Below are 26,683 nucleotides of genomic sequence, written 5' to 3' on the forward strand. Positions count from 1 at the left end.
ACAATTAAATTAGGAGTTTAGTCAATATTCTTCCAGATTTATATGCATAAAAAATAAAACAATAAAAAATTGTCAAAGTTTGACTAATAATGTTATTAATTTAGCAGCAGAGGGAAGTTTTTATACATTCCTGTTTTGCCCGTTATATAACAGCGCTGAGTTCATAAAACAAAAGTTTGCCTTTAGACTAAACAGTAATGTTTTTTACTTTGGTTATGATACCGGCCCATGCCTACCACAAGAACGGCAAGATTGATCATTGGCAACTCACCTCATTCAATGGGGGATGAGAATAAAAACAACAAAAAACCAGAAGAATTTTTGCAGCCGAGAGCTTATCAATAAATCCAAACTCCAACTTTCATCAGGAAAACATTAAATATATATATTTTTTCCTCCTGGTGCAAGTTCTTTCAGTGTTTCCCTTTTTAACTTTGCGTATTGACATCAGAAAAGCACTTTTTATCATTCCAAAAGGAAAACACAAGTACCAGCTTCCCAAGAAATATATTATATATATCTAATAATTATGTCTTAAAAGTACAAACTGTAATAGTTACCGCATTTTTTTTCTCTGATTAGTCAGTAAACAGCTGACCAGATGTATAACTGTTAGATGAAAGTAAATGCAATGAAGCTCCTTGTTACATTTGCTGTTTCACAGATTTATGTGGAAATTTAGGATCTTTGGAAGGAACAGAGACCTTCCTGGATGTCTTGCAGGAAAATGTCCTTAGGGCTTTTTGGTCGCCTCCAGTCCTGAAAGCATGGCTACGCGTCTGTTTTTGTTGCTTTCTCGATGGCTTCTGTAGGAAGCAGGGAGGGATCGCTCAGGATGGATGTGGTAGTGCAAAGCTGACGGAGTGTACTCAACACCACTGAGTGAAAAAAAAAACAGAGAAAGGACCATTAAGGCAAAACCCTTGAATCAATGCTTATCATACAATGACCCAGTAAAACCAGCAAATTATTTCTTGATTCCAAACATCCTCCATATTTACTGGTCTGCCTGATAACATTTTAAATGCCTTAATTCTCCTTGCCACTGAAGAAACATAGGTTAATGCTAAAATGAAACAAACACCTTCAGAACATTTGAAACTAAGAAGAATATCACTGCCAGAACTTTTTTAAAAATTTTATATCTCAGGTAGGGATGGGTATTGCTAAGGCTTTATCACTACTTCTCTTAGCAAAACACCATTTGGTTACTTTCTCGATTACCCATCTATGGAACCATCAGATCTCTGAGCTTGAGTCTCTGAGTACGGTGGCCGGGAGGTGCAAACCAACATTACAAAATCTAAAAAACTTTTACAAGTTCCAAAACAAATTATCATTTCAGAAAACAAATTTATATTTTTTTTTAAAACTTGTTAATTTGATAATTTGTTTTGGAACTTGTAAAAGTGTTTTTTAATGTAAATTTGTTTTCTGAAATGATCATCTGTTTTACCGTATTTTCACGACTATAAGGCGCACATAAACGTCTTTTTTTCCCTCAAAATGTGCGGTGCGCCCTTTGGTGCGGTGCGCCCTATGTGTGTTGCAACTGCGACTTTTGAGACCACCTCATTGAGGAGATGATGAAAGAGTGGCTGAGGGAGGTGAATGTAAGGAGACCAGGTGGTTTTTTTTCCACTCATCACCATCGCTGTTAATCTGACTCCATGCCTGCCCATCTCACAGCTGATGTGAAAAACACGGTGAAACAAATTAATGCGCTCGCTGTGAACCGGACGCAGCAGGTGCAGCAGAAGCAGCGAGTTTACATGCAAAGTCAATGGGTGACGCGCGTATAGGTGCAGCAAAAGGTCCCGCAGCGCGTTTTGAGCAGCAGGCACAGCGCGTCGGGAGCGCGCCGCCAACGCGCTGCTGCTGCTCGAGATGGAAAAATTGAAGTTTTGCTGCTGGACGCGCCGCATCAACCAATCAGAGAAGCTGATCTGGGAGCTGACAGCGAGACAGACACAGCGCTGTGATGACATATGATATTAAGGCAAATGAAAGGGCTGGATGGATGAGGAGATGATGAAAGCGTGGCTGAGGCAGTTGTATGTGAGGAGACCAGGTGGTTTTTTCCACGCATCACCATCGCTGTTAATCTGTGAATCCATGCGTGCCCATCTCACAGCTGATGTGAAAAACATGGTGAAACAAATAAACGCTGTGCTTGTCGTTATCCCGGGGGTCTTCAAAGTAAGGCTGCGAGCGGCGTGGGAGCGATGGATGACAGACGGAGACCACAGTTTCAGGATAAGTGGAAGGCAGCGCCATGCAGGCAAGTTACGCCACCGTTTGCGGATGGATTGTAGATGCTTGGACTAACGTGTCTGCTGGCTCTGTTGTTCAAGCTTTTGCAAAAGCCGGCATTAATTCTGAGGAGCCGCCCGGCACGGAAAGTGACTGACAGCGAAGAAGGGGAAATTGGCATGTCTGCTTTAGCGCAGCTGTTTAATTCAGAAACAGAGGATGATGACTTTGATGGGTTTGATTAATACTTTGTAATAAATACATGAATAAAGCACAAACATACTCAGTTTTGCTCCCGCTCTATTTTTCTACCTGAAAACTTAATTCAACAGCAGCCTCTGGGCGGGTCTCCTCCTCTTCACCGCGGCGGCTGGCAGGGGTTTTTTCATCTAAATAATCTAAATCTTGCAGCTATATTTGCTGTGATCAGTGGGAATAAAGTAGTTTTAATATGTTTTTAAGTGAGAAAGTCCACCTGAAAACTTCATAATTGCAGTCAGTTCATCCAGATTATCTATTTCTGTCGGAGCCGCTCAGACCCCCACATACCAGCGGTGCGCCGACAGGAGAAATCCCTTCATCAGCAGGCTCTAGGCCGGTAGCCTCCGGGTTCACGCGGTGGCTGGCAGGTGTTTTTCATCTAAATAATTTAAACTGCAGGCACCAGGATACCGGTAATAAAAGCTAACATATTCCGTCGTCAGGTTTCAGGATTTTAAGTTAATTTAGGAGTGACCACAGCGCTGTGTCATCTGCGATGTGTCTGTCTCACGGCCAGCTGCCAGGTTTGATTAATACTTTGTAATAAATACATGAATAAAGCACAGTCATACTCAGTTTTGCGCCCGCTGTATTTTTAAATACGCAGTAGAGGCATTTAAAGGTAGTAGAGGACATGTACCTGTATATAAAAAACGCGCCCTATAGTCCGGTGCGCCTTATGTGTGTGTTAAATACAGAAATGGCACACATGACTGAGAGTGCGCCTTTTAGTCCGGTGCGCCTTATGGTCGTGAAAATACGGTAATTAGTTTTTTTTAGATTTTGTAATGTTGGTTGGTGTAATGTCCCGGCTTTATATGTAAGAATGAGGATTTCAATTTCTGTTCTGGATTCAATAGGAAGCCAATGAAGAGCAGCCTAGATAGGAGAAATATGACTTATCTTTTCATTTTTCATCTGAATTGTTTTGGATCAGGAGAAGGTTTTTAACTACAGTATGTGGACTTCCTGATAGTAAAGAATTAGAACAGTCCAGCCTTGAACTAACAAATACATCTAGATCTAGCATGTAACATTTTCAACTTGAATAAAGTGCCTAATATCTTTAAGCTGATAATGATTTCCTTGTTTAAAACTCATTTAGAGGATTTTTAGGATGCAGCTGTAAGACAGAAAGCTGACAAGTCCTCTAAGGCTATGTTCACACTGCAGCCTGAAGTGACTCAAATCCGTTTTTTTTGGCCCATATGCGACCTGTATCTGATCTTTTCATGGCTGTCTGAATAACACAGATCCGATTTTTTTCCAATGCGACCCAGGCCACTTGGCTATGTGGTCCTGAATCCAATACGAATCTGATCTTTTCAAATGTGACCTGTGTCTGAACGGCCAGGTAGCATTAATCCGACATGAACGCCATTAATACTCGACAAAGGTCACTATTCTGGGTCTTGCTATGAAGAAGCAGCAAGAAAAACAACAACCAGGGAGGACGACGATGCATAGAGCAGTATTTATGTTTAACCATTCTTTAAAAGATTGTGTTTTTATGGTTGGGAAAGATTGCTAGATGCGCTCAGGCACTACCATCCATGTTTACTTCAGTAAGCACAGAGCATGCTGGCCTTTGATGTCATTGCGTCCTCGACTGCACATGCGGGACACTTGGATTGTAAGACTGCAGTTCACATAGGAAATCACATACAAGTCACATATATTTGGAAATGTGAATGGCAATAAAAAAAAAAACGGAATTGAGCATTAAGGCCTGCAGTGTGAACGTAGCCTGTGTCTTAGCTTCAAGAATTCAAAGATTGTCATAGAAACTGAAAACTTCAAAACTGCATAATTTGCGGGAATTTAACAACCTGTTTCATGACATGTGGTTAATGATACATCAACCACAGAAATCCAACGATGGCACAAAACCATGATAATGTGAACTCAGAAAGGAGGACTAATAAAAGCTGATTGTCTTAATGCACTGAACATTTCTGAAAAAGAGAGAAGGTGTCAATATATCTAAAAAAAAAAGAAAAAAAAAAGCTAATTATTCTGCAGTGAATCTATGAGTGAGTACTTGGCAACAGAAATGCCTAGATGAACTACAAAAACTGCTTTATTATAATTCTTCACATCTAAAGTCAGACTTAGATAAAAAAAACAAAAGTTCCATCTGAAATTCACGTCATTTCTGAAATATCATCTGATATGAAACCCTAACTTTAAATGATGAAGCTTCCCAACATGTCTGGGTTTTATGGCAGATGACATACATGGCCTTTGAAAACTATTCCCACCCACTTAACTTCAATGCCTTTTAGTACCACAACATTTCATTTTACCCAAGTATGCCAATAAATGTACTTTTTTTCCTTCCTTTTTAAACTCCCCCCGATACTTAATAGCAATACACCTGAATTCTAGTGTTTTGTATAAAAATACATTTTTATTTAAACCTTGGTGTTTTTTATTAGGGTTTAATGTGATCGAAACAAAACTGTTTAGTTGATTAAAATAAAATATTAAAAAATGGTTTTAAAATGCGTTAGAATCACAAACCTTAAGGTGGAGCAGACCTTTGTATTTATCAGATGGCAAAGTCTTTTGTTTATACTTTTTATCTCAAGTCAGATTGGATGGAGATAGCCTATGAGCATCGATTTTCCAGTCTGATGATTGTTAATAAGATTAAGGCCCGAACTTTGACAGGGCCACACTAAAATATAAACGTACTTTGTTCATTGTACTCCGACTGTACATTTAAGGTCAACAACCCGCTAGTGGAGGAACCTCTACCTCAGTCTAAAGTGTGTTTTAGTTTCCTTCCAGTAGTGCAATTACGGTAGCTCAGTCTTTACTCCCATCAACTCTTCATAGCTCACCTTTGCATTTAAAGGAAACCGATCTTCATACTATGATTCTACCACATGCAAGTTTTAAGGTTGAGGACACCATCTACAGGGGTTACTCTGTACAGAGTTTCTCCACTGATCTCTATTTATTCACTGGATTGCTGATAGACCGTTGGTAGAACACATTGCTTTGAAGTCACCAGCTGCCATATTGGTACTCCCTAGTTAGAACAGTCGGAATTGAAACAATACATGTGCTACAGCATCAAACGACGATGATGTTCTCATTTTCAGGGTGGCTTAAGACTTTTAAAATTAAGTCATCACTTTGACACATTTCTGTTCAAAGCATCTACAAATTACTGTCATCTAAGGTAAAAAAAAATATGCACCTCACATTGTATATTAAGCATGAAGTCTGTGAAGTCTATAAATCATCAAATATGACTTACAAATCCATCACAACACAATTAGTGTGTTAGTGGAGCATAATAATACGACTACATTGACGATGTACTTGTAATATGTATGTATTGATTAAATTGTTTTATCAATGGTAATTAAATTACAGGCATTTTTATGGCACGACTCCATGAGATTGGGGAATACCAAGATAGCGGCAGGTGACTTCAGTTTTTTCTAGTGAATAAACAGAGATCACTGGGTTTCTCTTATGGCTATCTCTAAAGAAATCAGCAATTTGCCATATTTCCATGGCGGATAGAACTACCTACCCACTGTAAGCAGATTCTGGACATCAATAAAACATGGCTCCTTTGCAGCTACTGTCTTGATTACAATAGTTACAGAGAAGTGTTGTTGCATTATAGGCCTACCTAAGGCGCTGCGATTGCTTGGGTCTGTTTTAGACTGGAGAGTAATGAGCCTTACCAGACTGACTGACACACCATGTAAGTTAGTCTGCCTGGCCAGGCTAACTGCTATGTACTTTTCTCCTTTTATGCCACAGCTTACCTCTGTACTGCAGTTGATTAATTACCACCAAGATGTAGCCTACATAGAAGCGGACAGATTTAAAGAACCAATAGTTAACATACTGGGTCTGAGGACAGGAAGGGAGCAGTGATTGTCGAGCCATTGTAGCGTGGTGTGGCAAAGCTCTTCTCTGCTGCTTGTTGACACCATCCCATTGAACGTCTCAAAGAGGGGTTTGATGATGATGCTGAACTGAATCGAACACCAGTCAAGGACAAATTCAGTCATTCAACATCAGAGACAGACATACAATGTTAAACATCATATCTAACCCCTGAAACGCACTTGTTTGTATTTCTAAAATACTAATTAACATTTATAGACATTTAGACAAACAGTATTTTCTACAGATGCATAATATCAGGAAAAAACAACATCATGAAACCCACATCAACAGCAATAGGCCTTAGCATTTTGGACACTGAAATCTAGATTAGGACTGTAGCAGACACATGGCTGGTGTATAGAACATGAATGCACAGCTGAGATATTTAGTGGGCCTTTAAGGTCCACATGGTCAGAAAACAGATAAACGGACTCAGCAGAAAGAAACTTAAATTAATCTAGCTTGCGAGGTGGCCTATCAGATCTAGCAAGCCTCCAAAGCTGTGTCCATAAGTCTTAGGGAGCACATGGAAAAAATTTTATAGTCAGACAAAAATGGAGAAATTATCTGGAGTGCATTGATAAAAATAAGGAAAAACCTAACAGCTATTGAACAAGACAGGATTAACAGTATAAAGAATAACATTGGTTATAAAAAGCAAAGAATAAACACATGCTGGCCTAATAGTCAGTTTCTTTGGAATAAAATACCTGTTTAAAAAGATGTATAAAAAGTCTTTTAATAATTAAAGATCAAATAGACCTCACAGAAAGAAGTTGACTGTTCCGGAGCCTCAGACATGGGACTGAAGGCTTTGTATCCCTGCAGAGGACTGGGAGCGACTTAGAAATAAAAAGGCACAAGAATATTTAGACGTTTCAAAAGAAAACCTCAAAACAATTACAAAGTCAGGGTGATAGGTTCATGCCTTGTCCCTGTTAGCAGAGGGGCAGCTGAATTTTGAAATAGTTTTTGATGGTGAAGGGACTGGCTAATCCTATCATAGCGGGAGTAACAGTTGTTCAGTGTAGAGAAAACAAAATTGTGAAGCAACCTCTCAAAGACAGTATGAGTACAAATATCTTTGGCTTTGCGCATAGCACCCGGATGACTAATGCACACTTAAACAGCATTTGTCTTTTTCCTCAATTAATTAAAGCTCAGATTCATCCATTCTATACCAACGGGTACTATTATTAAAACATCATGATTCACTGTAATAAGTAGTAAAAAGATCAAACCCAGTTTAAGTAGTTAAATCACCAGTTAAAACCACTGAACATGCCGAGAAATCGAGTTTCAGTACTATGACAACACTTAAAACCACAAAGAAGCTTCTCATAAATGCCAAGAACCTGCAAGTACTATTGTTGCCGAGTAAAAACCACATTGTCTAAAAGTTCAGAAAGAAAGGTAAATTTGGAAACCACCTGAAAGTTTAAAAGTGCTTGTCACATTCTTTTCTCATAAAAAAATGTATATACATATAAAACAATAACCGCATCAAAATAGTGGTAAAATAAATGCCACACTGCTTTAATAAGCGGCTGAGAAATATGGCTGGTGTCTTTTTTTATATTGTATTTTTTGATGTGGAAAGGGAACCCAGACATGCAAACTGATTGCTTCTAAAGTAAACGGCAACAGACAGTGGTGAAGAACCAGATGTTTTCCCAAAAATATTTCAGTCACTATTGCAGAGAGACGAAACCGAGTCAGAAAAAGAAATTTACGTGTCATTAGATAGCAGAGCACTAGTTTAGGGCTTAGTTCTGTATGTGTTGGGACAGCCAGCAGAAGTAAAATCAAACACTTGCAGGGCAGGGGCCTGTGAAACCAAGCAGGATTACTAGGTTAGAGCGACAACTTCAGGTTTAACTCTTGGTACCACAAAGCTGGATTCATTCATAGCCTGGCTAGTCACCGTGGTAACGTAGTCTGAAGGGGAAACCTGCTGCAGAACAGGCTAGTTTTTAGGATTGATTTGAATTCCAGAAAATGCTCCAGCAGCCAATCAGCTGCTCAGGAATCAATGACATGACCTTTCATTGAAGACAGTTTTATTCAAAGTCCAACTTAAAACAACGTTGCCATTAAATAACTTGGAAACCACAACAAAGTTGACAAAATAAAAAGTTTTCAATGTATTAATTTATTTTTATATTACTTATACTAATTGTTTTACTATTCTGTATTTGTTTTCTCCAGTATAAAGTCTTCATACATCGCTGGCATTCACTTTTCTCCTGTATAATTGTTACAGGGAACTAAATAAAAAAAATAAAAAAACGCATACATAATAAAATAAAAATCAGAGCACAAATTATGAGAAGATCCTTTGGATCACTATGAAAATATGAGTGATAAAGGTTTTAACAGTGAGGACTGGCATATTTATGCCAGATCCTGGGATGTGTGTTGGCTGTGCAATCCACAGGAACCAGTGCAATGGTAAACTGCTAGGAAAATAAAAAAGGTTGTAATGTTACCCTGAAATGGATCATTGATCACAAAGAGTCTGTATGATACTGAAACAGAAATTCTACAAAGTTTCATTTAAGTAGAAAAAACATTAAGGTATTTCTGTACATTTAGGGCTGCATTTGAGGACTTTTGCCATTTTAAAAGCAGAGATTTTTACCATTTGTTCTCACTGAGTTCTGGCAAAAATCAAGATTTTGGTCTGATTGATCACTTCTTGTATCAACATGATGCAACCGTGGCACCAGCTTCCAGATTTCTTGTAGTCTAAACATATTTGAATCTTACTATTCCAATAAAATTGTGTTTTTGTGTTTTATCTGCAACCAAGTCTTCTTCACTTTCGTGGGGTACACGATTAATATGCAGTACAGGGATGCAGTCTGTGTTAAATGTCACTGATCCTTGGTCAGCAATCCTTTGACATGTAATCTGACGTCTCTTTCATGCCATCAGTGTGTGAATTTTAACTGAGACTGTGTTTCCCCCCCCTCTTTTTATATCCGTAAGTGAATTTTTTGTTTTTCACAGGAGTTATACAGTGCTCTCCCTTCTGCGCTCCTATTGTGATTGGTCCGCTATCTTGAACCCGCCCCTTTACGCAAGTGCATTCACAGATTCATGATCAGTTCAAGCTGGATCGACTTGGCGAGTTGTTGATACCGCTGATCCTGTTTGCCATTGATGTGGATTGGTTCAACTGGATAGACTGGAAGTAATCCAGCTATGCTGAGCTCGCTTCATGGTACGGGCCTCAGCATAGAACTAGCAGCCAGTGGTGGACGAAGTACTTGACAGTATTACCTGAGTGAAAGTATTGATATTCATAGTCAAATCTTACTTAACTATGATTAAAAGTTACTCAGTAAAACATCTACTCAAGTTTAAGTATTATAGTACTTCCTTTTTAAAATACTTATGTATTCAAAAGTACATGCATTTAAAAGTACTTAAGTATTTAAAAAATGCTCATCAAATTTTTGAACATCAGTGCATTAATCTAATTTTGAGTGTAATTTTAAAGAACGCGGTAACTTTCAGAAACCACCTGATGTATTGATGCATAGAACCACCTTCTACAGATTCTAAACCATCTATAAAGAACTTCAGCATAACAATGCCACAAAAAAGGACAGCTATTTTAATTATTTATTTTCAAAAAAATCTCATGTTTTCACTATGTAATAGAGGTTTATGGTTGGATCTATTACCAGAAAGAAACCAAAACTGATTTGAGAACTAATCCTACTGAAAAACTCCTTCAAAAACCTTGGTAGGATACTATCACCAGGACAAAATTAAGGCCTTGGCTTAAAGACTTTCTGAAACTTGAGAAATTGACCAAGGTTTATAATTATAAAAAATAATTGTGGATACATAAAGTATAAAAATAAAATTACAAAATACCCTGATAAACATATAAAAACCCTATATGATGACAAAACACTGAAGATGAACAGTTATGAGCTAGCCATGCGCAGATGTTAGCAAATAAAATATCCAGGAGTGATATTGAAACTTGGAGCATAGAACTAATTAAAATCACTAAAGCAGGACTAAACATACAACTATTTTCTCAAGTACCAGCTGAGTTGAAAAGGAGCTGCCAAGGATGCAGAGCAGGGGCAAGGAGAGAGGAGCAAGAAGCACAAGCGTGTTGCAGATTCTGGTTGAACTACGCAGCAATTTAGCAAAAAAAAAAAAAAAAGTTACTTTTCTGAATCTCAAGGTAGACCAGCCAGGTTTTCCACTTTTGGAAATGCATACTGCTTGAATTGCAAGCAGGGCAGACTGGGACATACACAAACATTTTAATATAAAGTTTACTTTACCCTTGGCTGGAACTCATAGGGACAGAAAAGAGGTAAATCAATATGGTTAACCTCTTTAAGCTTTAAAGATAAAAACAGTGCAGGACACATGCAGCTTATCTCCTCACCTCTTTACAAAATAAAATAAATTAAATATTTTTGCAAAGAATAACCCTTCATTGTCTCACCCAGTTATAAACTGTTCCATAATCTTTGTTTTGGCTGCATTGGGCTCTGTTCTGCTTTTTAATTGACAGCCAGCACGGGTCTGCTCCTCTGCTTTCTTATAACATCCAAAAGTCTGTCAAATGTATTTATTAATTATTTCCTTCTCATAATATGGTAGTCAAATACAGGACAGCATTTCAATTTGTGTGACACTGGTACAGAGACAAAAAGGGGGCGTGGTCCAGCATGTGTCGGGATCTGCTTACTCCATGTGTAGCAGGAGCCTCTTAAAATTTTTCAATATCCAACTTTTATTCGTAAACGCAAGTATGCCGCTGTCATTCACAGCCAAGACCATGCAACAAATTTCACTCTAATAATCGACTGAACCGTTATATTAGAACTTCTTTATGGAACCATTTAAGGGCATAAAGTGTCATCCTGACATGTTTTACGCCGTCAGCAAATGTATCTATAGATGCAGTTCGACAAGGGAAAATTAATATCTGTTCAGTTTGACATGAAGACGATTCCCACACAGGTGCATCGGGAATTCCGAAAACATACCAAAAACAAAAAAACAACAGTTTTAGAGAAAGCTTTTAAAAATATGTAAATTCCCTATACAACAGAGTGTGATGAATCAGGGGACACTGCAAATGCCACAACTAATTATGTTGCTCATTTATCATAAAGATTTACTGTGGCTACAGATTTAACCATGAAGAAAATGAGTCACTGACGAAATGACTCAAGGAAAGAACATAATGCTTCACGTAGCCGTAAAGGAGGCACCGACCGGTTCCCGCACAACATTTAGGACATTGTCTACGGAAATATTAACATACGATGACACAGCTGGAACACGGGTTGACCGCGCTTTTCTATACGAACCCTGCCAATCTGTGGGCAGATCTTTCTTTGTGGTCCTAAATAATGATGGGAAACACACCCACATCAGTCAAAAAACGATATACTTAGATTCAAGGACACAACTTAACCTTTGAAAGTGCTCTCATTAAAAGGATACGATCCAAAACTTCCAGTTCTGGAGAGTTCGGCTCTTCACGTAGTCATTAAACTTGTCTTGCATGAGATCGGAATGGTTTTTCCTCATCGGCACGCCAGTCGCAGGCAGCTGCTCCTGACACAAGCTATGGGAGAGGGAAGGGTACATCCTTTTTATCATAAGGTTGACTTTGGTCAAATTCAAACTTTTCTGTTCTAGTTTAGAGATTTGCATTATTTCTATGTGTTTAAAATGAAATAAAATTAAAAAATAAAATAAAAGATACAAGAAACTCAACAGGTAACTTTAGTCTTCATGGAGGCATTTTAGGTGAGATCTTTACCACTCAGGAACATGATAAAGTTCAACTAATTTAAATGTTACATATCATGTAATAAATCGCTTTCTCTTTCTTTAACTCTAGCTTTAACATTTTCTTTTAGAGAATATGAAGATAATACAAACACTGCGGTTTAACTAATGGCCAAAAGTTTTGGTTAAGTCATTAATTATTAAACATTCTTTTCCTTGTTCATTAACTTAATCAACAGTTCGTATACATAAAAGAAGTTTGTAATTTCAAAAGGATCCAGCTCCAGTAAAGTCTTTATGGATCTTGTTGGATTTAACCTGACCCTCTAATCTGAGCCATTATCACCAACATGGCCAGAGGATCTTGGATCCAGCTTTGTGTTTCAATGCATGAACAGAGGCCAAAGATCCTTGTGAACTGGGTCCAAAACTAGCATTTAAAACCAGGGTCATAAAGTTACATTTTAGTCCACGTCTAAAATTTGTTCAAAGAGTTTTGAGGCTTGTTTTTGTGCTGATTAATGTAGCGACTGTTTCTCCATGCAACTCTTATCTTGCAGCAGGTTCTTCCTCCTTGTGGTGCCTCTATACTGAGCTAATATGCTTCTTTTAGAATTTGTAAATTAAAAAAAGGAAGAAATTCTACAAAGTTATGTAAAATTATGAGCATAGCTTTAGATATCAGCAGGTATTTATTGCATTTTATTTCTATTACTTCTTGTTTATAACCTGGAAAAAAAACATTTTCAGGGACAGACAGAAGCTCTGCAGTTATAAACTTCTACAGTTTTTTTTTACTGTTGAAATAAAAATATATTAATATCCATTAATACTTGGTATTGATTATTGTTTTAAGAGTTAAATTGAGCAAAGAATTATCTGCTAAAAATCCAAACTGGATTCCCAGGTTAGAGCTCCTCTAATTCGGACACACCTAATGGATGTATTGAGCTCATCTATCTCCTCTCGTAGCCTTTTGACCTCGTCCTGTAGCTGCTGCCTCTCCTGCTGGAGCTTTCCAATGTGCTCCACTGTCTTCTGCAGTGTTACCGCGTTTGTAATCTAGAACACACATGACAAAACATAAATAAAAGGAGGAATGATTGCCTTGCAGTTTTTTTTTAAATAAGAAGCGAGTAGAGAGACTTACATTAGATTGTGACTTCAGAGTGGGAACGAGGTTGCCAAGTGTTTTGAAGCCAATGTTGATATTTGATCGTCTCTTTTGCTCAGCAGATATGTGGCGGCTCTGTTACACAATTTAAAATATTAACCATTACTTATGACAAAGTGTATCAAAGTAAAATTATTAATCTCTTTTCTTAAACTAGTTTCAGGCTATGATAAAAAAAACTAATTGCAGAAACAAACCTGACTGTGCTCACTCTTTACAAGAGGTTTACTGGTACTGCCCATTATAGACTGAGGACTGGGAACCTGATCTAAACCACAAGGTGACCCTTGACTGGATCCTGGCTGACTATGACCTATAAAGACAAAAAACAACAACAGTCATTTAAAATCAAATAATCTACAAACATCCTCTGTGAACCTTCTAATGCTTACTCATGTCGGGGCCTTAAATGTTTTTATCTTTTTGTTGATAGACTAACAATAAATGGAAGAAAAGTGATGTTTGATCTTAAAAATCTTATAAATGTAATCCTCCCAGAGTCACCATTTCGTAGGGAGGAAACAAATGATTGAATCAATCATCCATCATTGATTACAGAAATACATACTAATTTCATAATCGGACCACTAACAGGAGAATAAAAACTATAAAATATGTCATTTACTGAAAGAGCAATGCACTCAGAGCAGTAATTAAGCTAAAACTGTACAAAAATATAACAATTTTCCTTTTAAGTAAAAAAAATTAATTATTTGTAAATTTGCCAAACCTCCTCAAGCGGCAGCTTTAGCTTTACCTCCTACAATTTCTTTTAAAAGAAAATTTCAGACTAAGCCCTAATATAAAATGGAATAATACATTTCTAAATAAGACCTTGTTAATTATAATAACAAAGTTTCTTTTTCATTTATGCCAGTTACAATTCATTGAAAAAAAGCTGATTAAATGCTGTTTAAGTTTTAAAATATTATTGAGGAAATATAAGTTATGGAAAGCCTTTTCAATCAAAAAATATTACAGATATTTTAGGCAATGACTAAAATAATCTATAGCTGCAGATTACAAAGTTAAATCTCCTGGTGATTGATATATTAAGTGCTGTAACCTGGTGGGTTTTGGGGATAAATTAAAAGTAGATGTATAATAATAAAGGAGTCTAATTATCATTATCAACACCTAAGCTATTTGTGTTGCTATGGTTACATTGTATTTGTCAGTCACATTAAATTCCAATAAAACAACTTAAGCTTTCTGGTTGAAACACAAGAATAAACTCACCAACACTTGAGGGATCCTTCTGATTTTTTCTGAAACAGGTCTTGTCTTCAGGAACGATAGGCTGAGGCGACTTCTGAGGCAAAACCTGAAACCCGGGAGCCTGACATGCACAAAAACAGTTTAAATGAGATACAATACCAGACTACAAACCAGCCAACATCGATGTTTACTGGTCAAACGTTATTTTCACAACCAAAGACCAAAATGTTGTTACTGTGTTTATTACAGTTTATCTGCAAACACAAAATTAAGCCTCACCGCTACAAGATTGGAGGGGGTGATAACACCAGTGGAGGGTGGAGATGTAACGATTACAGCATTCGCATGGCCTGGAAAAGGGGCTGAAAGGATTTGTGTGCCTACACATTTAGGAGAGAAAAATCACAAACGAGTCATCGCAAGAATAGGTTTATAGGTTTCACTTCATAAAGTTTATTAATGGAATAACTAATGATTACACTTGTCCTATCTGAATAACAGCCACAGAAGCTGATGGAGGCCACAGACCTGGGATGATGAACTGAGGAGAAGGCAGGGAACTTGCAGGAGCAATCCTCGGCACCGGACGGACTTTGCTGGAGCTATTTGACTGGAAAGGACGAGGCAGAGCAAAGGCCTGATGCTGCACTGGAGCGGCAGGCAGCGGAGCCACGAGCTGGAGTTGGGAAGGAGGAGCTGAGATGTGGCTGACTGTGCTCGCTGTGTTGCTGGGTGTGACGCTGGAGGGGGCTGTGTGTGTTATCACAGAGGGGGCCACAGCTTCATCCAGCACTGAGCTGTTGCCTAGTGGTGAGGGAATCATGGATGCTGCGGAGGATAAGTTCTGACCCGGTAGGCAGTGTACCAAGGGATCGTGGGTTAATGGCTGAGAGACAGAGGAAGCTGCTGACTGACTGTTGGACGCCACCTGGCCTGCAAACAGGGGCATGTAGTTATGGCTGTAGGCTGCTCCTCCACCACCTGTCTGACTGGTCTGGCTGAGGATTGGCAGCGGGCCTGCAGGGGGTATCTGGTTGGGCGAGAGCTGCAAAGAGGACATTAACGGGGCCTGGCGAAGAATAATAAAAAGAAACAAAAACATTTAGATCCTTCTTAAAGCACAAGATTTTATAAAGTTGACCATTTAGAATTAATGTTAGCTGAAGATTTTCTGTCTTCTGCTGGTTTAAGTTCATGTTTGTTTTTTAAAAATCTTTACTCATGAACGTCTTTTTTAAAGTATTGACCCTTCCGTCAACAACCAGATGCATTTGATAAAGTTTAGTTGTCCTTTATGTGATGCTTAAAAATTGAAACAGAAACAACTAATAATCTTATGCTTATGATATTTGCATCCTACAGTGATTCACAGACTAGGTTTACTATGAATAAACTTTAAGCTAATATTTAATGAATCTTTAAAACCGATCTGGATTGGTTGAGAATTTGATCCAAACTAAATGTATGACAAAAAAAAAAACCTTGGTCAAACTAAAGATACTCTTTCTATGGAAACATCTTTTTGATACTGGGTTGATACTGGGTTAGGCCTGGGTTCTTAAGATTAGGTGGAAACAAAACATTTATTTAGGTTAAGCGTGTTGAAGATTCCGAGAACTGCAGTAAAACGGATCCCAGGGACCAGAGTTGGGAATCCCTGATGTAGGTTATTGATATAAAGCACAGTTCAAAGTCCTTTACAAAAGGTATCCAGACTCCTTAAACTTGTGTGCAAAAAAACATGCAAAAAAAAACAAACAAACCACTGTGTTTTACTAGAATGTATTGATAAACTTCAAAGAAATAGTCCATAATGGTGAAGTGACAGGAAAGGGATCCATGGTTTTCGGGGTTTTGTAGATTAAAGAGAGGAAAACTTTTTTTCGAATTATGATCCTAAATTAAATCCAGTAAAACCAATTGCTTTCTGAGGTTAAGCTGAGGCAGACGATTAGGAGACACTGGATAAAAAACAAAACAAAACGTTAAAGTGTCAAGCAGAAAGATTAATAATCAGAGGATAAGTCCAGAGGTGTGTGGTAACTCTAGAAAAACTATAGACTACTGGTTTTGTACTCCATAAATCTGTCCTTTATTAAAATGTGACTGAGAAGAACCACGTAGTTAAAAGAAATTCCTGTTCTCAGTTTGGTCTCATCAGAACAGAAGCTGCTCTGGTCAGATGAAAAAGAAACATTTTCTGCCAACAACCGCTCTGTGTCAGAAACATTCAATGTAAGTCACATTGAACACATTGTCCCAATAGTGAAGCATGGTTTTGGAGGATTTATGACCTGGGGAGGCTGCTTTACTGCAGGGAGCTTTTGAGAGTTAAGCGCATTAAAATCCTGCTATGGTTCAGATATCCAGGCAAAGCTAAAACAGAATGGTTCAGTTCAGGGTTCTGCACCTTTTACATACACGCCTTTCTGCTTCTACACTCCTAGGCCAAATATTCAGGTCATTAGCAGGACTCTGGAGAACTCATACTGAGGAAGTGTGTGGAAGCAGATAGACATCCAAAAGGTGCAGGAAAGCACACATCGAATGCCGGTAAAGAATCCTGGTTTAGATCATAGTATTTTTCTGGTTTTAGGTGGTTAAAGGTCAGACATTAAACCACAAAGAACCTGTGACAAGGGAGGAAATTTCTGCTCAGAGACTCTCCGTCCAATCTGACTGAAGATGAGATATTTTGCAAAGCCTGTTAATTTCTTTGCATGTGTAAAGCTGATAGAGACTGCCCCTAAGTGCTTAAAGTTGTTAACTGCATGGATAAGGTGGTTTAAGAAAATACTGACTCAGTTGGGCTATACAGTAATGAATCTAATACTATTCTTTAATGATTTAAAAATATATATATTATATTTTCCTTCTAATTTACAATTTTGCACAACTATTTGTTAATCTATAAAAAAAAATAAAAAAAGGAAATTAGTCGTTGAAACCTGGCAAAATGTAAAACAGTCCCAAGATCATTAGCAGTTCTCCCAGGAACTTACGATACATCAAAGGTATTTCATAACACAGAGAAAAGGATTTATAAAAAAAAACATACTGGCTAAAATCAACTGGAAAAAAAAATTTCTGAAAAAATAAATCAATAACATTTTACAACAATAACCAATTTGCTCAAAGCAGTAATGAGATAATGTCAGAGAAATGTCCTTATTTGCCACAAAACTTATTTCAATGGTTATTTTTTCACCTTTTAACTGAATATTTTGACTGACTGGATGTTCACTTTAACACAGACCAATTCATGGTGAATACATGGAGACAAAGGACCATGGGAGCCATTATGAATAAAGATGTAAAAAGGAGACAGTAAAATATAATTTTGACAAATAATTGAAATAAATGTACACACATTTTCAGTGTGGGTTAAATGCTCCAAAAAATAAAATAAATAAAAATGTAACAACCTTAAACATTAATCGGTTTATCCAGGTATGTGTAAAACTGGAAAACCAAGTTTAGTAATGTTATTCTGTTAAGCTAATCTAATGTGTAGGTACAAGAAGACAGAAAACTGAAAGAAGTGTGCAAAGTGGACCAAAAACTCTACATCAGTAAAGCTTTAAAAAGAAAATAATGTGCTTTTTCGGAGCGTGTTAGGGCCTGAGCCTTGAGCTGGTGTTTACCTGAGAATGAGAGCTGCTGCTGGATTGAGGGGTGACAGATGATGGAGTGGGGGAAACAAAGGGAAGGACAGGCTGACGGAGGCTGTGAAATAAGTCTGGAACAAGAGGCTCTATGTTAGCTGGAGGTTAGTATAACCAAACTATGCGTAATGTTAGACTCAGCTGATTCCTACTACAGTGCTACTAAAACGTGTGTGCTTTGATCCTATACTTTGTGCTCTTTTAGTTTAGAGGCACTGCTACTGTGGATGGAACAGTACCGCAACCTTGAAGCGGGTCAAAGGAGTCCATGAAGTCCAGGTTAGGCTGTAAGGGGATGAGTCCTGGCTGGATCATGTCTGCATTTCCTGCATGAGCTGCAGACATTGGAGGGAGGAGATTGGAGGACATGTATTGGTATGTGCAAAATATACATTAAAGAAAAAATGTAAAAAGTAATGCAGGGGTTCTAAACAAAAATTTCTCACCAATTTCCCTTGGATTGGGCAAACCCAACGGCTGGTGTGCAGCCAGCGTGGAGAACAAGGTGTCTGAAAACTCAGACATCAGAACATCCATGTCAAAGAGGGTGTCCATCTCCATGGGGGCAGGCGGTTCATGCCTGCGGGTCATTCGACGCACAGCAACTTCTTCATCCTGATAAAAGGAAGTACGGAGCATGTCTGGAAAGACTTCTCCAAACAGCGATAACTGCTCCTCTGGCCCCTTTGAATATTCAAAATGCAACCACCAAGCTAGTTAATGTCAAACATGCATGCAGTGTGGAGCAAAGCAAGCCACAAGAGTGGGACAATCTTAACTAGTGCACCGATATGATGATGATGGTGATACTTCCTGAGTAAAATTATAAATAATTAATTAATCCCCCAAATCAGATTGAACATGAGCCAGTTACAGATATCATGGCGTTTCCAGGTATTTATCAAGACCTACAGAAAGCTCCTTAAAGAGACATAAGAAAACGTTCCCAGACTATTTGAATAGAGGAAAAACTGCCATTTCATTAACTCTTGATGAGCACTTTAGGTCATCTGGCAGAAAAATAGCCAGAACAATAATTCCCCAATAAGAAAGACATTTCACTTAAGTCAGCTCAAGTGTTCCACTGCTAATGCTATAAACACCAACAACGGTTGGATTAAAATTGTGCAGTACATTTAGAAAGACTAACAGGGAGCAGGGTCACTGAGCAAAGCAGAGAGGCTTTACAGACTTTATGCTTTTTAACCTTTTCTCCTGATTGGTAAAAAAATAAAATAATAAAATTGGGAGAACATAATAAAATTGTGTTCGTTTATATTGCAAATGCAATTAATTGCCCAGCCCTAATAAAGACTGCAGACAGCATCAGAAACTTCACTGCCAGCTCTTTAGGCTGTTACTCGTGTCAACAGACTTCTAGTGCTGCAATCTATCAGGCTCCTTTTATATTCAAAGATATGAGACTTGTCTTCAGCATGCTGCAACATGCATTTTTAAGAAAACAAATTGTTAAAATAATTTATTACAAAAGTTGCAAAGGTTATTGTACACCAAGTAACTCATACTGGCTCATGCCTAGACTGTTTACAATTTTTATGCAGAAATAATCAACATAACGTAACTGATATCCCACAGGAAAACCACTGAAGCTGTGTAACGCATGTGAGCATAGATTTTAAATATAGATTTGGCTAAAATCAAGCACAGGGTGGATGTCTTTGCTTATGTTAGCAAGTAGGAGTGTCCCAATCAGATATTCAAATTGGAATTCTGCCCAATATCAGCCAGAACGAATATCGGCAGACATCGGCCTGCATCGTAAATCTCTGATATAAGCACACCAACAGAATAACTATGGTACTATTAATTACTAATAAATGGGTTGGTTGTTCTTTTACCTATTGTTGTTGACAGTTGTTCTCTGAGTGATATTACCTGATTGAGGCTTTTCTAAAAGGCCACACTAAAAAACCAGTAATAAAAGTGTGAATGATTTGTGCTGATAATTATCGGGGCAACATTGCTACCTACTGATACTTAAAGCTCCAACATCAAAATCCATCAATATCACACCAGAAACAAAAGTTTTATCGGGACACGCCTACTAGCAACATGACAATACTCAAACATTCAATGCCAATAGTGTGAGTGCAGAACTAAAAAAAAAATCATGCTTTAAAAATAAAAAATAAAAAAATTATTGTGAAATTCAGAAGATACATGGGACTACAGAGCTTAGATAAAAAAAATATATATATATTTTGATCAGTCCATGTGCCTGAAACATATATACCGTAAATTCTCTAATATTGGCCTGTATTCCATTACCTGCCGGGACTCTAACATTGGCCGGTCTCGCTGTCAGAGGAGGTAAATAATGGCCGGTCTCTAATACAGGACGGGGCTATAAACGTTTTTTCTGGGCATACCTCAACATTATACTTGTGGTAGTAACATACAAGTACCACAGCCCTGCGCAGCTGGACGACAGGCCCTGACTGCTGCCCGTCTGCGCGAGGAAGAGAGCAGACACGCAGCAGAACATGAGGAGGAGCGCGAGTGATGAGGAGATTAAAGGGAGAGATGAAGAGGGGGAGGAAACTGAGGAGGAGGATTAAACAGAATTGGAGGCATGGTAACTGTACTTTTTCAATAAATGAACCTAGTGTTTTATAGGTTCAAATAGACACAAAATCTCATTTTTAGAGAGCTGGGACCAAAGTAACAAAGGCTACCATCAGTAACACACTACGCCGCCAGGGACTCAAATCCTGCAGTGCCAGACGTGTCCCCCTGCTTAAGCCAGTACATGTCAAAGCCCGTCTCAAGTTTGCTAGAGAGCATTTGGATGATCCAGACGATGACTGGGAGAATATCATATGGTCAGATGAAACCAAAATAGAACTTTTTGGTAAAAACTCTACTCTTTGTGTTTGGAGGAGAGAGAATGCTGAGTTGCATCCAAAGAACACCATACCTACAGTGAAGCATGGGGGTGGAAACATCATGCTTTGGGGCTGTTTTTCTGCTAAGGGACCAGGACGACTGATCCGTGTGAAGGAAAGAATGAATGGGGCCATGTATCGTCAAATTTTGAGTGAAAACCTCCTTCCATCTGCAAGGGCATTGAAGATAAAACGTGGCTGGGTCTTTCAGCATGACAATGATCCAAACACACCGCCCGGGTAACGAAGGAGAGAAGCATTTCAAGGTCCTGGAGTGGCCTAGCCAGTCTCTAGATCTCAACCCCATAGAAAATCTTTGAAGGGAGTTGAAAGTCCGTGTTGCCCAGCGACAGCCCCAGAACATCACTGCTCTAGAGGAGATCTGCATGGAGGAATGGGCCAAAATACCAGCAACAGTGTGTAAAAACCTTGTGAAGACTTACAGAAAACGTTTGATCTCTGTCATTGCCAACAAAGGGTATATAACAAAGTATTGAGATGAACTTTTGTTATTGACCAAATACTTATTTTCCACCATATTTTGCAAATAAATTCTTTAAAAATCAGACAATGTGATTTTCTGGATTTTTTTTCTCATTTTGTCTCTCATAGTTGAGGTATATCTATGATGAAAATTACCGGCCTCTCTCGTCTTTTTAAGTGGGAGAACTTGCACTATTGGTGGCTGACTAAATACTTTTTTGCCCCACTGTACGTGTGTGTGTGTATATATATATATATATATATATATATATATATATATATATATATGCTGATTCTTTAAAGCTACAGTGTGTAATTTTCAGCGACATCTAGCGTCCAGACTGCAGACCGCAGCAACATGAACATCTCCCCCCCACCGCTCCCCCCCCAACAGTACGGCGAGCGTTACGGGACAAAATGTCTTCCACTACGTCCGCATCACCTACCTTCTCAAGTGATGAGGTTTGTTTACATAGATAATTTTACAGATAGTATTCTCAGGCATAATACTGCCATCTATTGTTCAGTACCGTCTCAGTTCATCTCTCTCAACTTGCCGTAGTTACTTTCGATCTTAATGGGCGATCTCGCAATCGCTAGTTTGTTGGCTCTGCGCTGCCGTAGCGCAAAGATGTCTGCCTCCATGGCTGCGAGACCTGCTCCTATGTAATTATAAATAACGAATTCTAAGGCAACGCAAATATTAAGGTTAAGAGGCTGAGCTCGTAGATGATGATAAATAACATAGTTATGTATAATATATTACATTTGACTGTATATCCCTATAATTATTACACACTGTAGCTTTAACATTATTCTCAAGAATCTGCTGATGTTGGGTGGAATCCATGCGACCCTCAACTTTAACATTCCCAATGGCAGCATTGGCAACACAGCCCCAAAGCATGATGGAACCTCCACCAAATTTTACAGTGGGTAGCAAGTGCTTTTCTTGGAATGCTGTGTTTTTTTGCCGCCATGCATAACGCCTTTTTTATGACCAAACTACTCAATCTTTGTTTCATCAGTCCACAGGAACTTATTCCAAAATGAAGCTGGTTTGTGCAAATGTGCTTTTGATTTCCTCAAGCGATTCTGTTTGCGGCGTGCTTCTAGAAAATGCTTCTGTCGAATCACTCTCCCATACAGATTCTCCTGGTGCAAAGTGCGCCAAATTGTTGAACGATGCACAGTGACTCAATCTGCAGCAAGATGATGCTGCCGGTCTTTGGAGGTGGTCTGTGGGTTGTCCTTGACCATTCTCACCATTATTCTTCTCTGCCTCTGATATTTTTCTTGGCCTGCCACTTCTGGGCTTAACAAGAACTGTCCTTGTGGTCATCCATTTCATAACTATGTTTCTCACAGTGGAAACTGACAGTTTTAATCTTTGAGACAACTTTTTTGTATCCTTCTCCTGAACGACTTTGTTGAACAATCTTTGTTTTCAGATCATTTGAGAATTGTTTTGAGGCCCCTATGATGAATCTTCAGAGGAGATTCAAACAGAACAACTTGCAACTGGCCATGTTAAATGCATTTTCTCATGATTGGATACACCTGGCTATGAAGTTCAAAATCTTAAGGAAGTTACTAAACCAATTTTGTGTTTCAGTAAGTCAGTGAAATTTAGTTATGGGTAATGAAATCAATAAAATGATTTGGGTACCCACATTTTTGCACTTGTCAAGTTTTGTTTCAATGCATACTGCACATTTTCTGTTAGTCCAATAAACCTCGATTAAATTCTGAAATATTGCTGTGTCCATCAGGTATTAGATATACCAAACTAAAATAGCTGATGAAAACACTCAAATATAATGTGATAATGAAGAATAATAGGAGTGCCCAAACTTTCTTTATATGACTTTGTATATATAAATATACATACACACACATATAAATATATATACATATAAACACTAAGTATAAAAAACTACGATCATCTCCATACCTTAAGTAAGCTGGAAAGGTCATCATCTTTATGTTTCTGTAGCTACAAAACAGTGGATAATGTTTAGTTACCAAACAGAGAAAAGACAAAGGAAAGACTACAGAATTGTTTTAGCAATAATTAGCAGTGCAGAGTTTCATAAAAGAACAATATACCCTTTTTTTAAAGTACGTTCTCCACTTGTGATATTCTCTGATAACAATTTCAATTCTTCTTTTCCAGTTTTTTCCATCTGAAGCAACAGCCTGTGAGAGAAAAGAAAGAAACAGGAAGTCTCAAAGAGAATGCAGGGAAAACACAAAGCCATGTGAAAAAACAATGTACATAAAATTATTTGGTTGCAATTGCCACAATAATCTGTCATTACCTCCGCAGGACGATGGACGTCTAAATCCATGTTTCCATCCAGGGGGGTAACAAAGTGACACACAGGATTTCCCCTTTTCTCCACATCTAAGGGAAGACATCAAAGCCTCAGTTCACTCTCAGGTCAAAATATAAAAACATCCATGTTTTTTATCACCAATATTCTTTCCCCTTTAATAAGACTGCACATTTTAATTCCTAAAGCAGGAGGCACTTATATAAATAGTCTGTCTGCCCATCCATTATACCACGCTTTATTAAGTGTATCCGAGTAACCTAAATTAATTTAAACACCAACATTTTGAAGATTCAACAATATTTATATTAAAATGCAATTCAAAGCACAGCTTATACGTTTATTTAGTCGCAGATATTGCTCAATGAATATTAATAACTGGATAAAATGCACAAACAGAAGAGCTTTAAAACAAAAAAAAGGCAAACCAAGAAGACGAACTAGATCCTGATGTCTTTATTAATTACACTGTAAAAATGTAACCACATAGAAAATCCTCTATAGACTTGAGTTCTTACACTGCATATACCAGGCTCTCCATATGGCGTTGTTCAACCGGATCTTGTCTCTCCAGAGCAGCTTTAGACCTTTAAAGTTCTTCCATTTAGGAGACACCAACTTTCCACTGAAAGGTAAAAGAAAAGATCAACATTCATTAAATCAAAAGCTTCATAGAAATAGTCAGTTTATTTTCCTAAAATTTAAATCTATGTTTGCACATTATGCTAATTTTATGTAACAAAGACAAAGTAATGTATAGTTATGAAGAGGGGAAAAAGATTAGGAAATGACTTTAACTCTTTTACAAATAAAAATGTAATATGTGCTGTAGCCTGGCCAGCAAGACTGTATTACTCTGTAGACTCAGATTCTATCTGACTGGACCAATCACAGCTCAGAGGTCAGGACTTTACGATGCATGTGCCAGAATTACCCATAATGCAGCATTGTGTTCCTGCAAGCATAACAACAACCTGGTGACCGCAACGGAGCAATGTTGCAATCAAATTAAGAACGTAATAGAGAGTACACCTTATATCCTTAGATTGTTTAGGAGAAATGGACAGAAATCATTCACTGGAGAGTTTGACGCATTAAAATGTTTCAGACTAACCATGAGGCTGACCCCCTTAGTTTCATCTTTGAAATCAAACTACCAGCTCTTTACCGGATTAACACATATAAATAATATAATATAATTAATACATAGCTGTGAAGTGCGTATGTAACTGACCCTTTGCTACCATTGCATACACCAAGAATTAAAAGCAAATCAACTAACACCAGAGGTCAAGCCATTAGTTACTAGAGTCTGAGCACAATTTAATGTCATTAAGAATCCAGCTGTTTTGTGAAAAATATTTCTTAGGAAGCAAACAGCATCATCAAAACTAGGAAATTGATCAAGCATCAGAATTAGGTAATAACAGAATAAACAGATCAGTATAAAAATGGAAAAAGTATGTTCCTGTAGCAAACCTTTAGGCCATCTGCCTAAATGGTAAATGGTAAATGGCATGTACTTATATAGTGCCTTTATTCAAGTTAGGAGACTTGACCAAAGCGCTTTACACTACATTCATTCACCCATTCACACACACACTGATAGTGGCAAGCTACATTGTAGCCACAGCTGCCCTGAGGCTCACTGACAGAAGCGGGGCTGCCGTACACTGGCGCCACCGGGCCCTCTGACCACCATCAGTAGACAATGCAGGTGAAGTGTCTTGCCCAAGGACACAACAACACTGAAAGTCGGAGTTGGGGCTTGAACCGTCAACCCTTTTTTCAGGGCAAACTCCTACATCCAACGCCACTGTCGCTGACTAAATGTGCAACAACTGCATCAATCGAGGGAAGAGAAGCAGCCAAGAGGTAAATAACGATAACAGCTAAAATGACCTGCAGAGGACAGACTGTTCATGATCAGAGAATATCAAGCAAATCCTATAAAACATCAAAAAGTTGACATCTAAGAGCTATACAATCACAGTGTAGGATCAGCAGGGTAGACCAAGGTCAAAATCTCCAAGAAACTGCTGTTCATAACATATTCAAAAGGTAATTCACTGGTAACAACAACTGAATGGTGACAGCTCTATTAATAGTTGTTCCAGTGGGGCTCATTTAGAGTGAAGTTGGAGGGAATCCTCCGAGCAGCTGGCAGTGACGCTGCAACTGTAAATAGAGAACCATGGGTAATATGAGCCTCACTTTTTTTAATCTTACTACCTCCCAACATATCTGGGAGATGAAGTTTTACTTCCAGCACAAAGCCAATATAACCGCTTTTTTTATTGGCTATGGAAAACATAGTAGGAAGATTAGAGTATAAGGGACTTCTTTTATGATTAATTGTGTTCAAAATTAAAGTAGAGGTACAATATTTTCATTTTAATGACTTATTGTACAGGATTATTCAATACTGTTTTTTCAGACTTTAAATGTGCAGCTCAAAAGTCATAGCAACAACTCTTTCCTTAAGACATTTTTTCAAAAATACAGTAATATGTCCACAGAAGTGGTGCGAGATATATTTTGCTGGGTGAAAAGTTTGTAAATATTTACTTCTGGTTTTGACTTCAACATCAACATGAAACGATTCTGCACTAATAGGATTAGTAAGATGAAGTCATGAGAAACAGAGCTGGTTTTGCCACATCCTATTGGCTCTAAACGAGCTGAAAA

General features: G+C 38.1%; 1 protein-coding gene across 3 annotated transcripts in view; it reads right to left on the reverse strand.

The window, feature by feature from the left end:
• Positions 1-746: 746 nt before the first annotated feature.
• The window catches only part of LOC119790122 (MLX interacting protein), a 30,362-nt gene continuing 4,425 nt past the window's right edge, over positions 747-26,683 (reverse strand). Inside the window, exons 2-17 of one of the 3 annotated variants that reach the window (XM_038295484.1) lie at positions 24,514-24,620; positions 23,981-24,066; positions 23,769-23,858; positions 23,614-23,655; positions 18,717-18,954; positions 18,510-18,605; positions 18,250-18,344; positions 15,134-15,674; positions 14,885-14,985; positions 14,627-14,726; positions 13,585-13,700; positions 13,364-13,462; positions 13,148-13,275; positions 11,923-12,046; positions 6,389-6,518; positions 747-878 (exon numbers count right to left, since the gene is read on the reverse strand). In XM_038295484.1, the coding sequence (XP_038151412.1) occupies positions 772-878; positions 6,389-6,518; positions 11,923-12,046; positions 13,148-13,275; positions 13,364-13,462; positions 13,585-13,700; positions 14,627-14,726; positions 14,885-14,985; positions 15,134-15,674; positions 18,250-18,344; positions 18,510-18,605; positions 18,717-18,954; positions 23,614-23,655; positions 23,769-23,858; positions 23,981-24,066; positions 24,514-24,620 (2,200 nt within the window). In that variant the 3' untranslated portion in view covers positions 747-771. The remainder of the gene's footprint in view (positions 879-6,388; positions 6,519-11,922; positions 12,047-13,147; positions 13,276-13,363; positions 13,463-13,584; positions 13,701-14,626; positions 14,727-14,884; positions 14,986-15,133; positions 15,675-18,249; positions 18,345-18,509; positions 18,606-18,716; positions 18,955-23,613; positions 23,656-23,768; positions 23,859-23,980; positions 24,067-24,513; positions 24,621-26,683) is intronic. The other 2 variants (XM_038295486.1, XM_038295485.1) reach the window with 2 other exon arrangements.

Source organism: Cyprinodon tularosa, unplaced genomic scaffold, assembly GCF_016077235.1.
Source record: "Cyprinodon tularosa strain WSP-4 unplaced genomic scaffold, ASM1607723v1 ctg356, whole genome shotgun sequence".
NCBI classification, from domain to species: domain Eukaryota; kingdom Metazoa; phylum Chordata; class Actinopteri; order Cyprinodontiformes; family Cyprinodontidae; genus Cyprinodon; species Cyprinodon tularosa.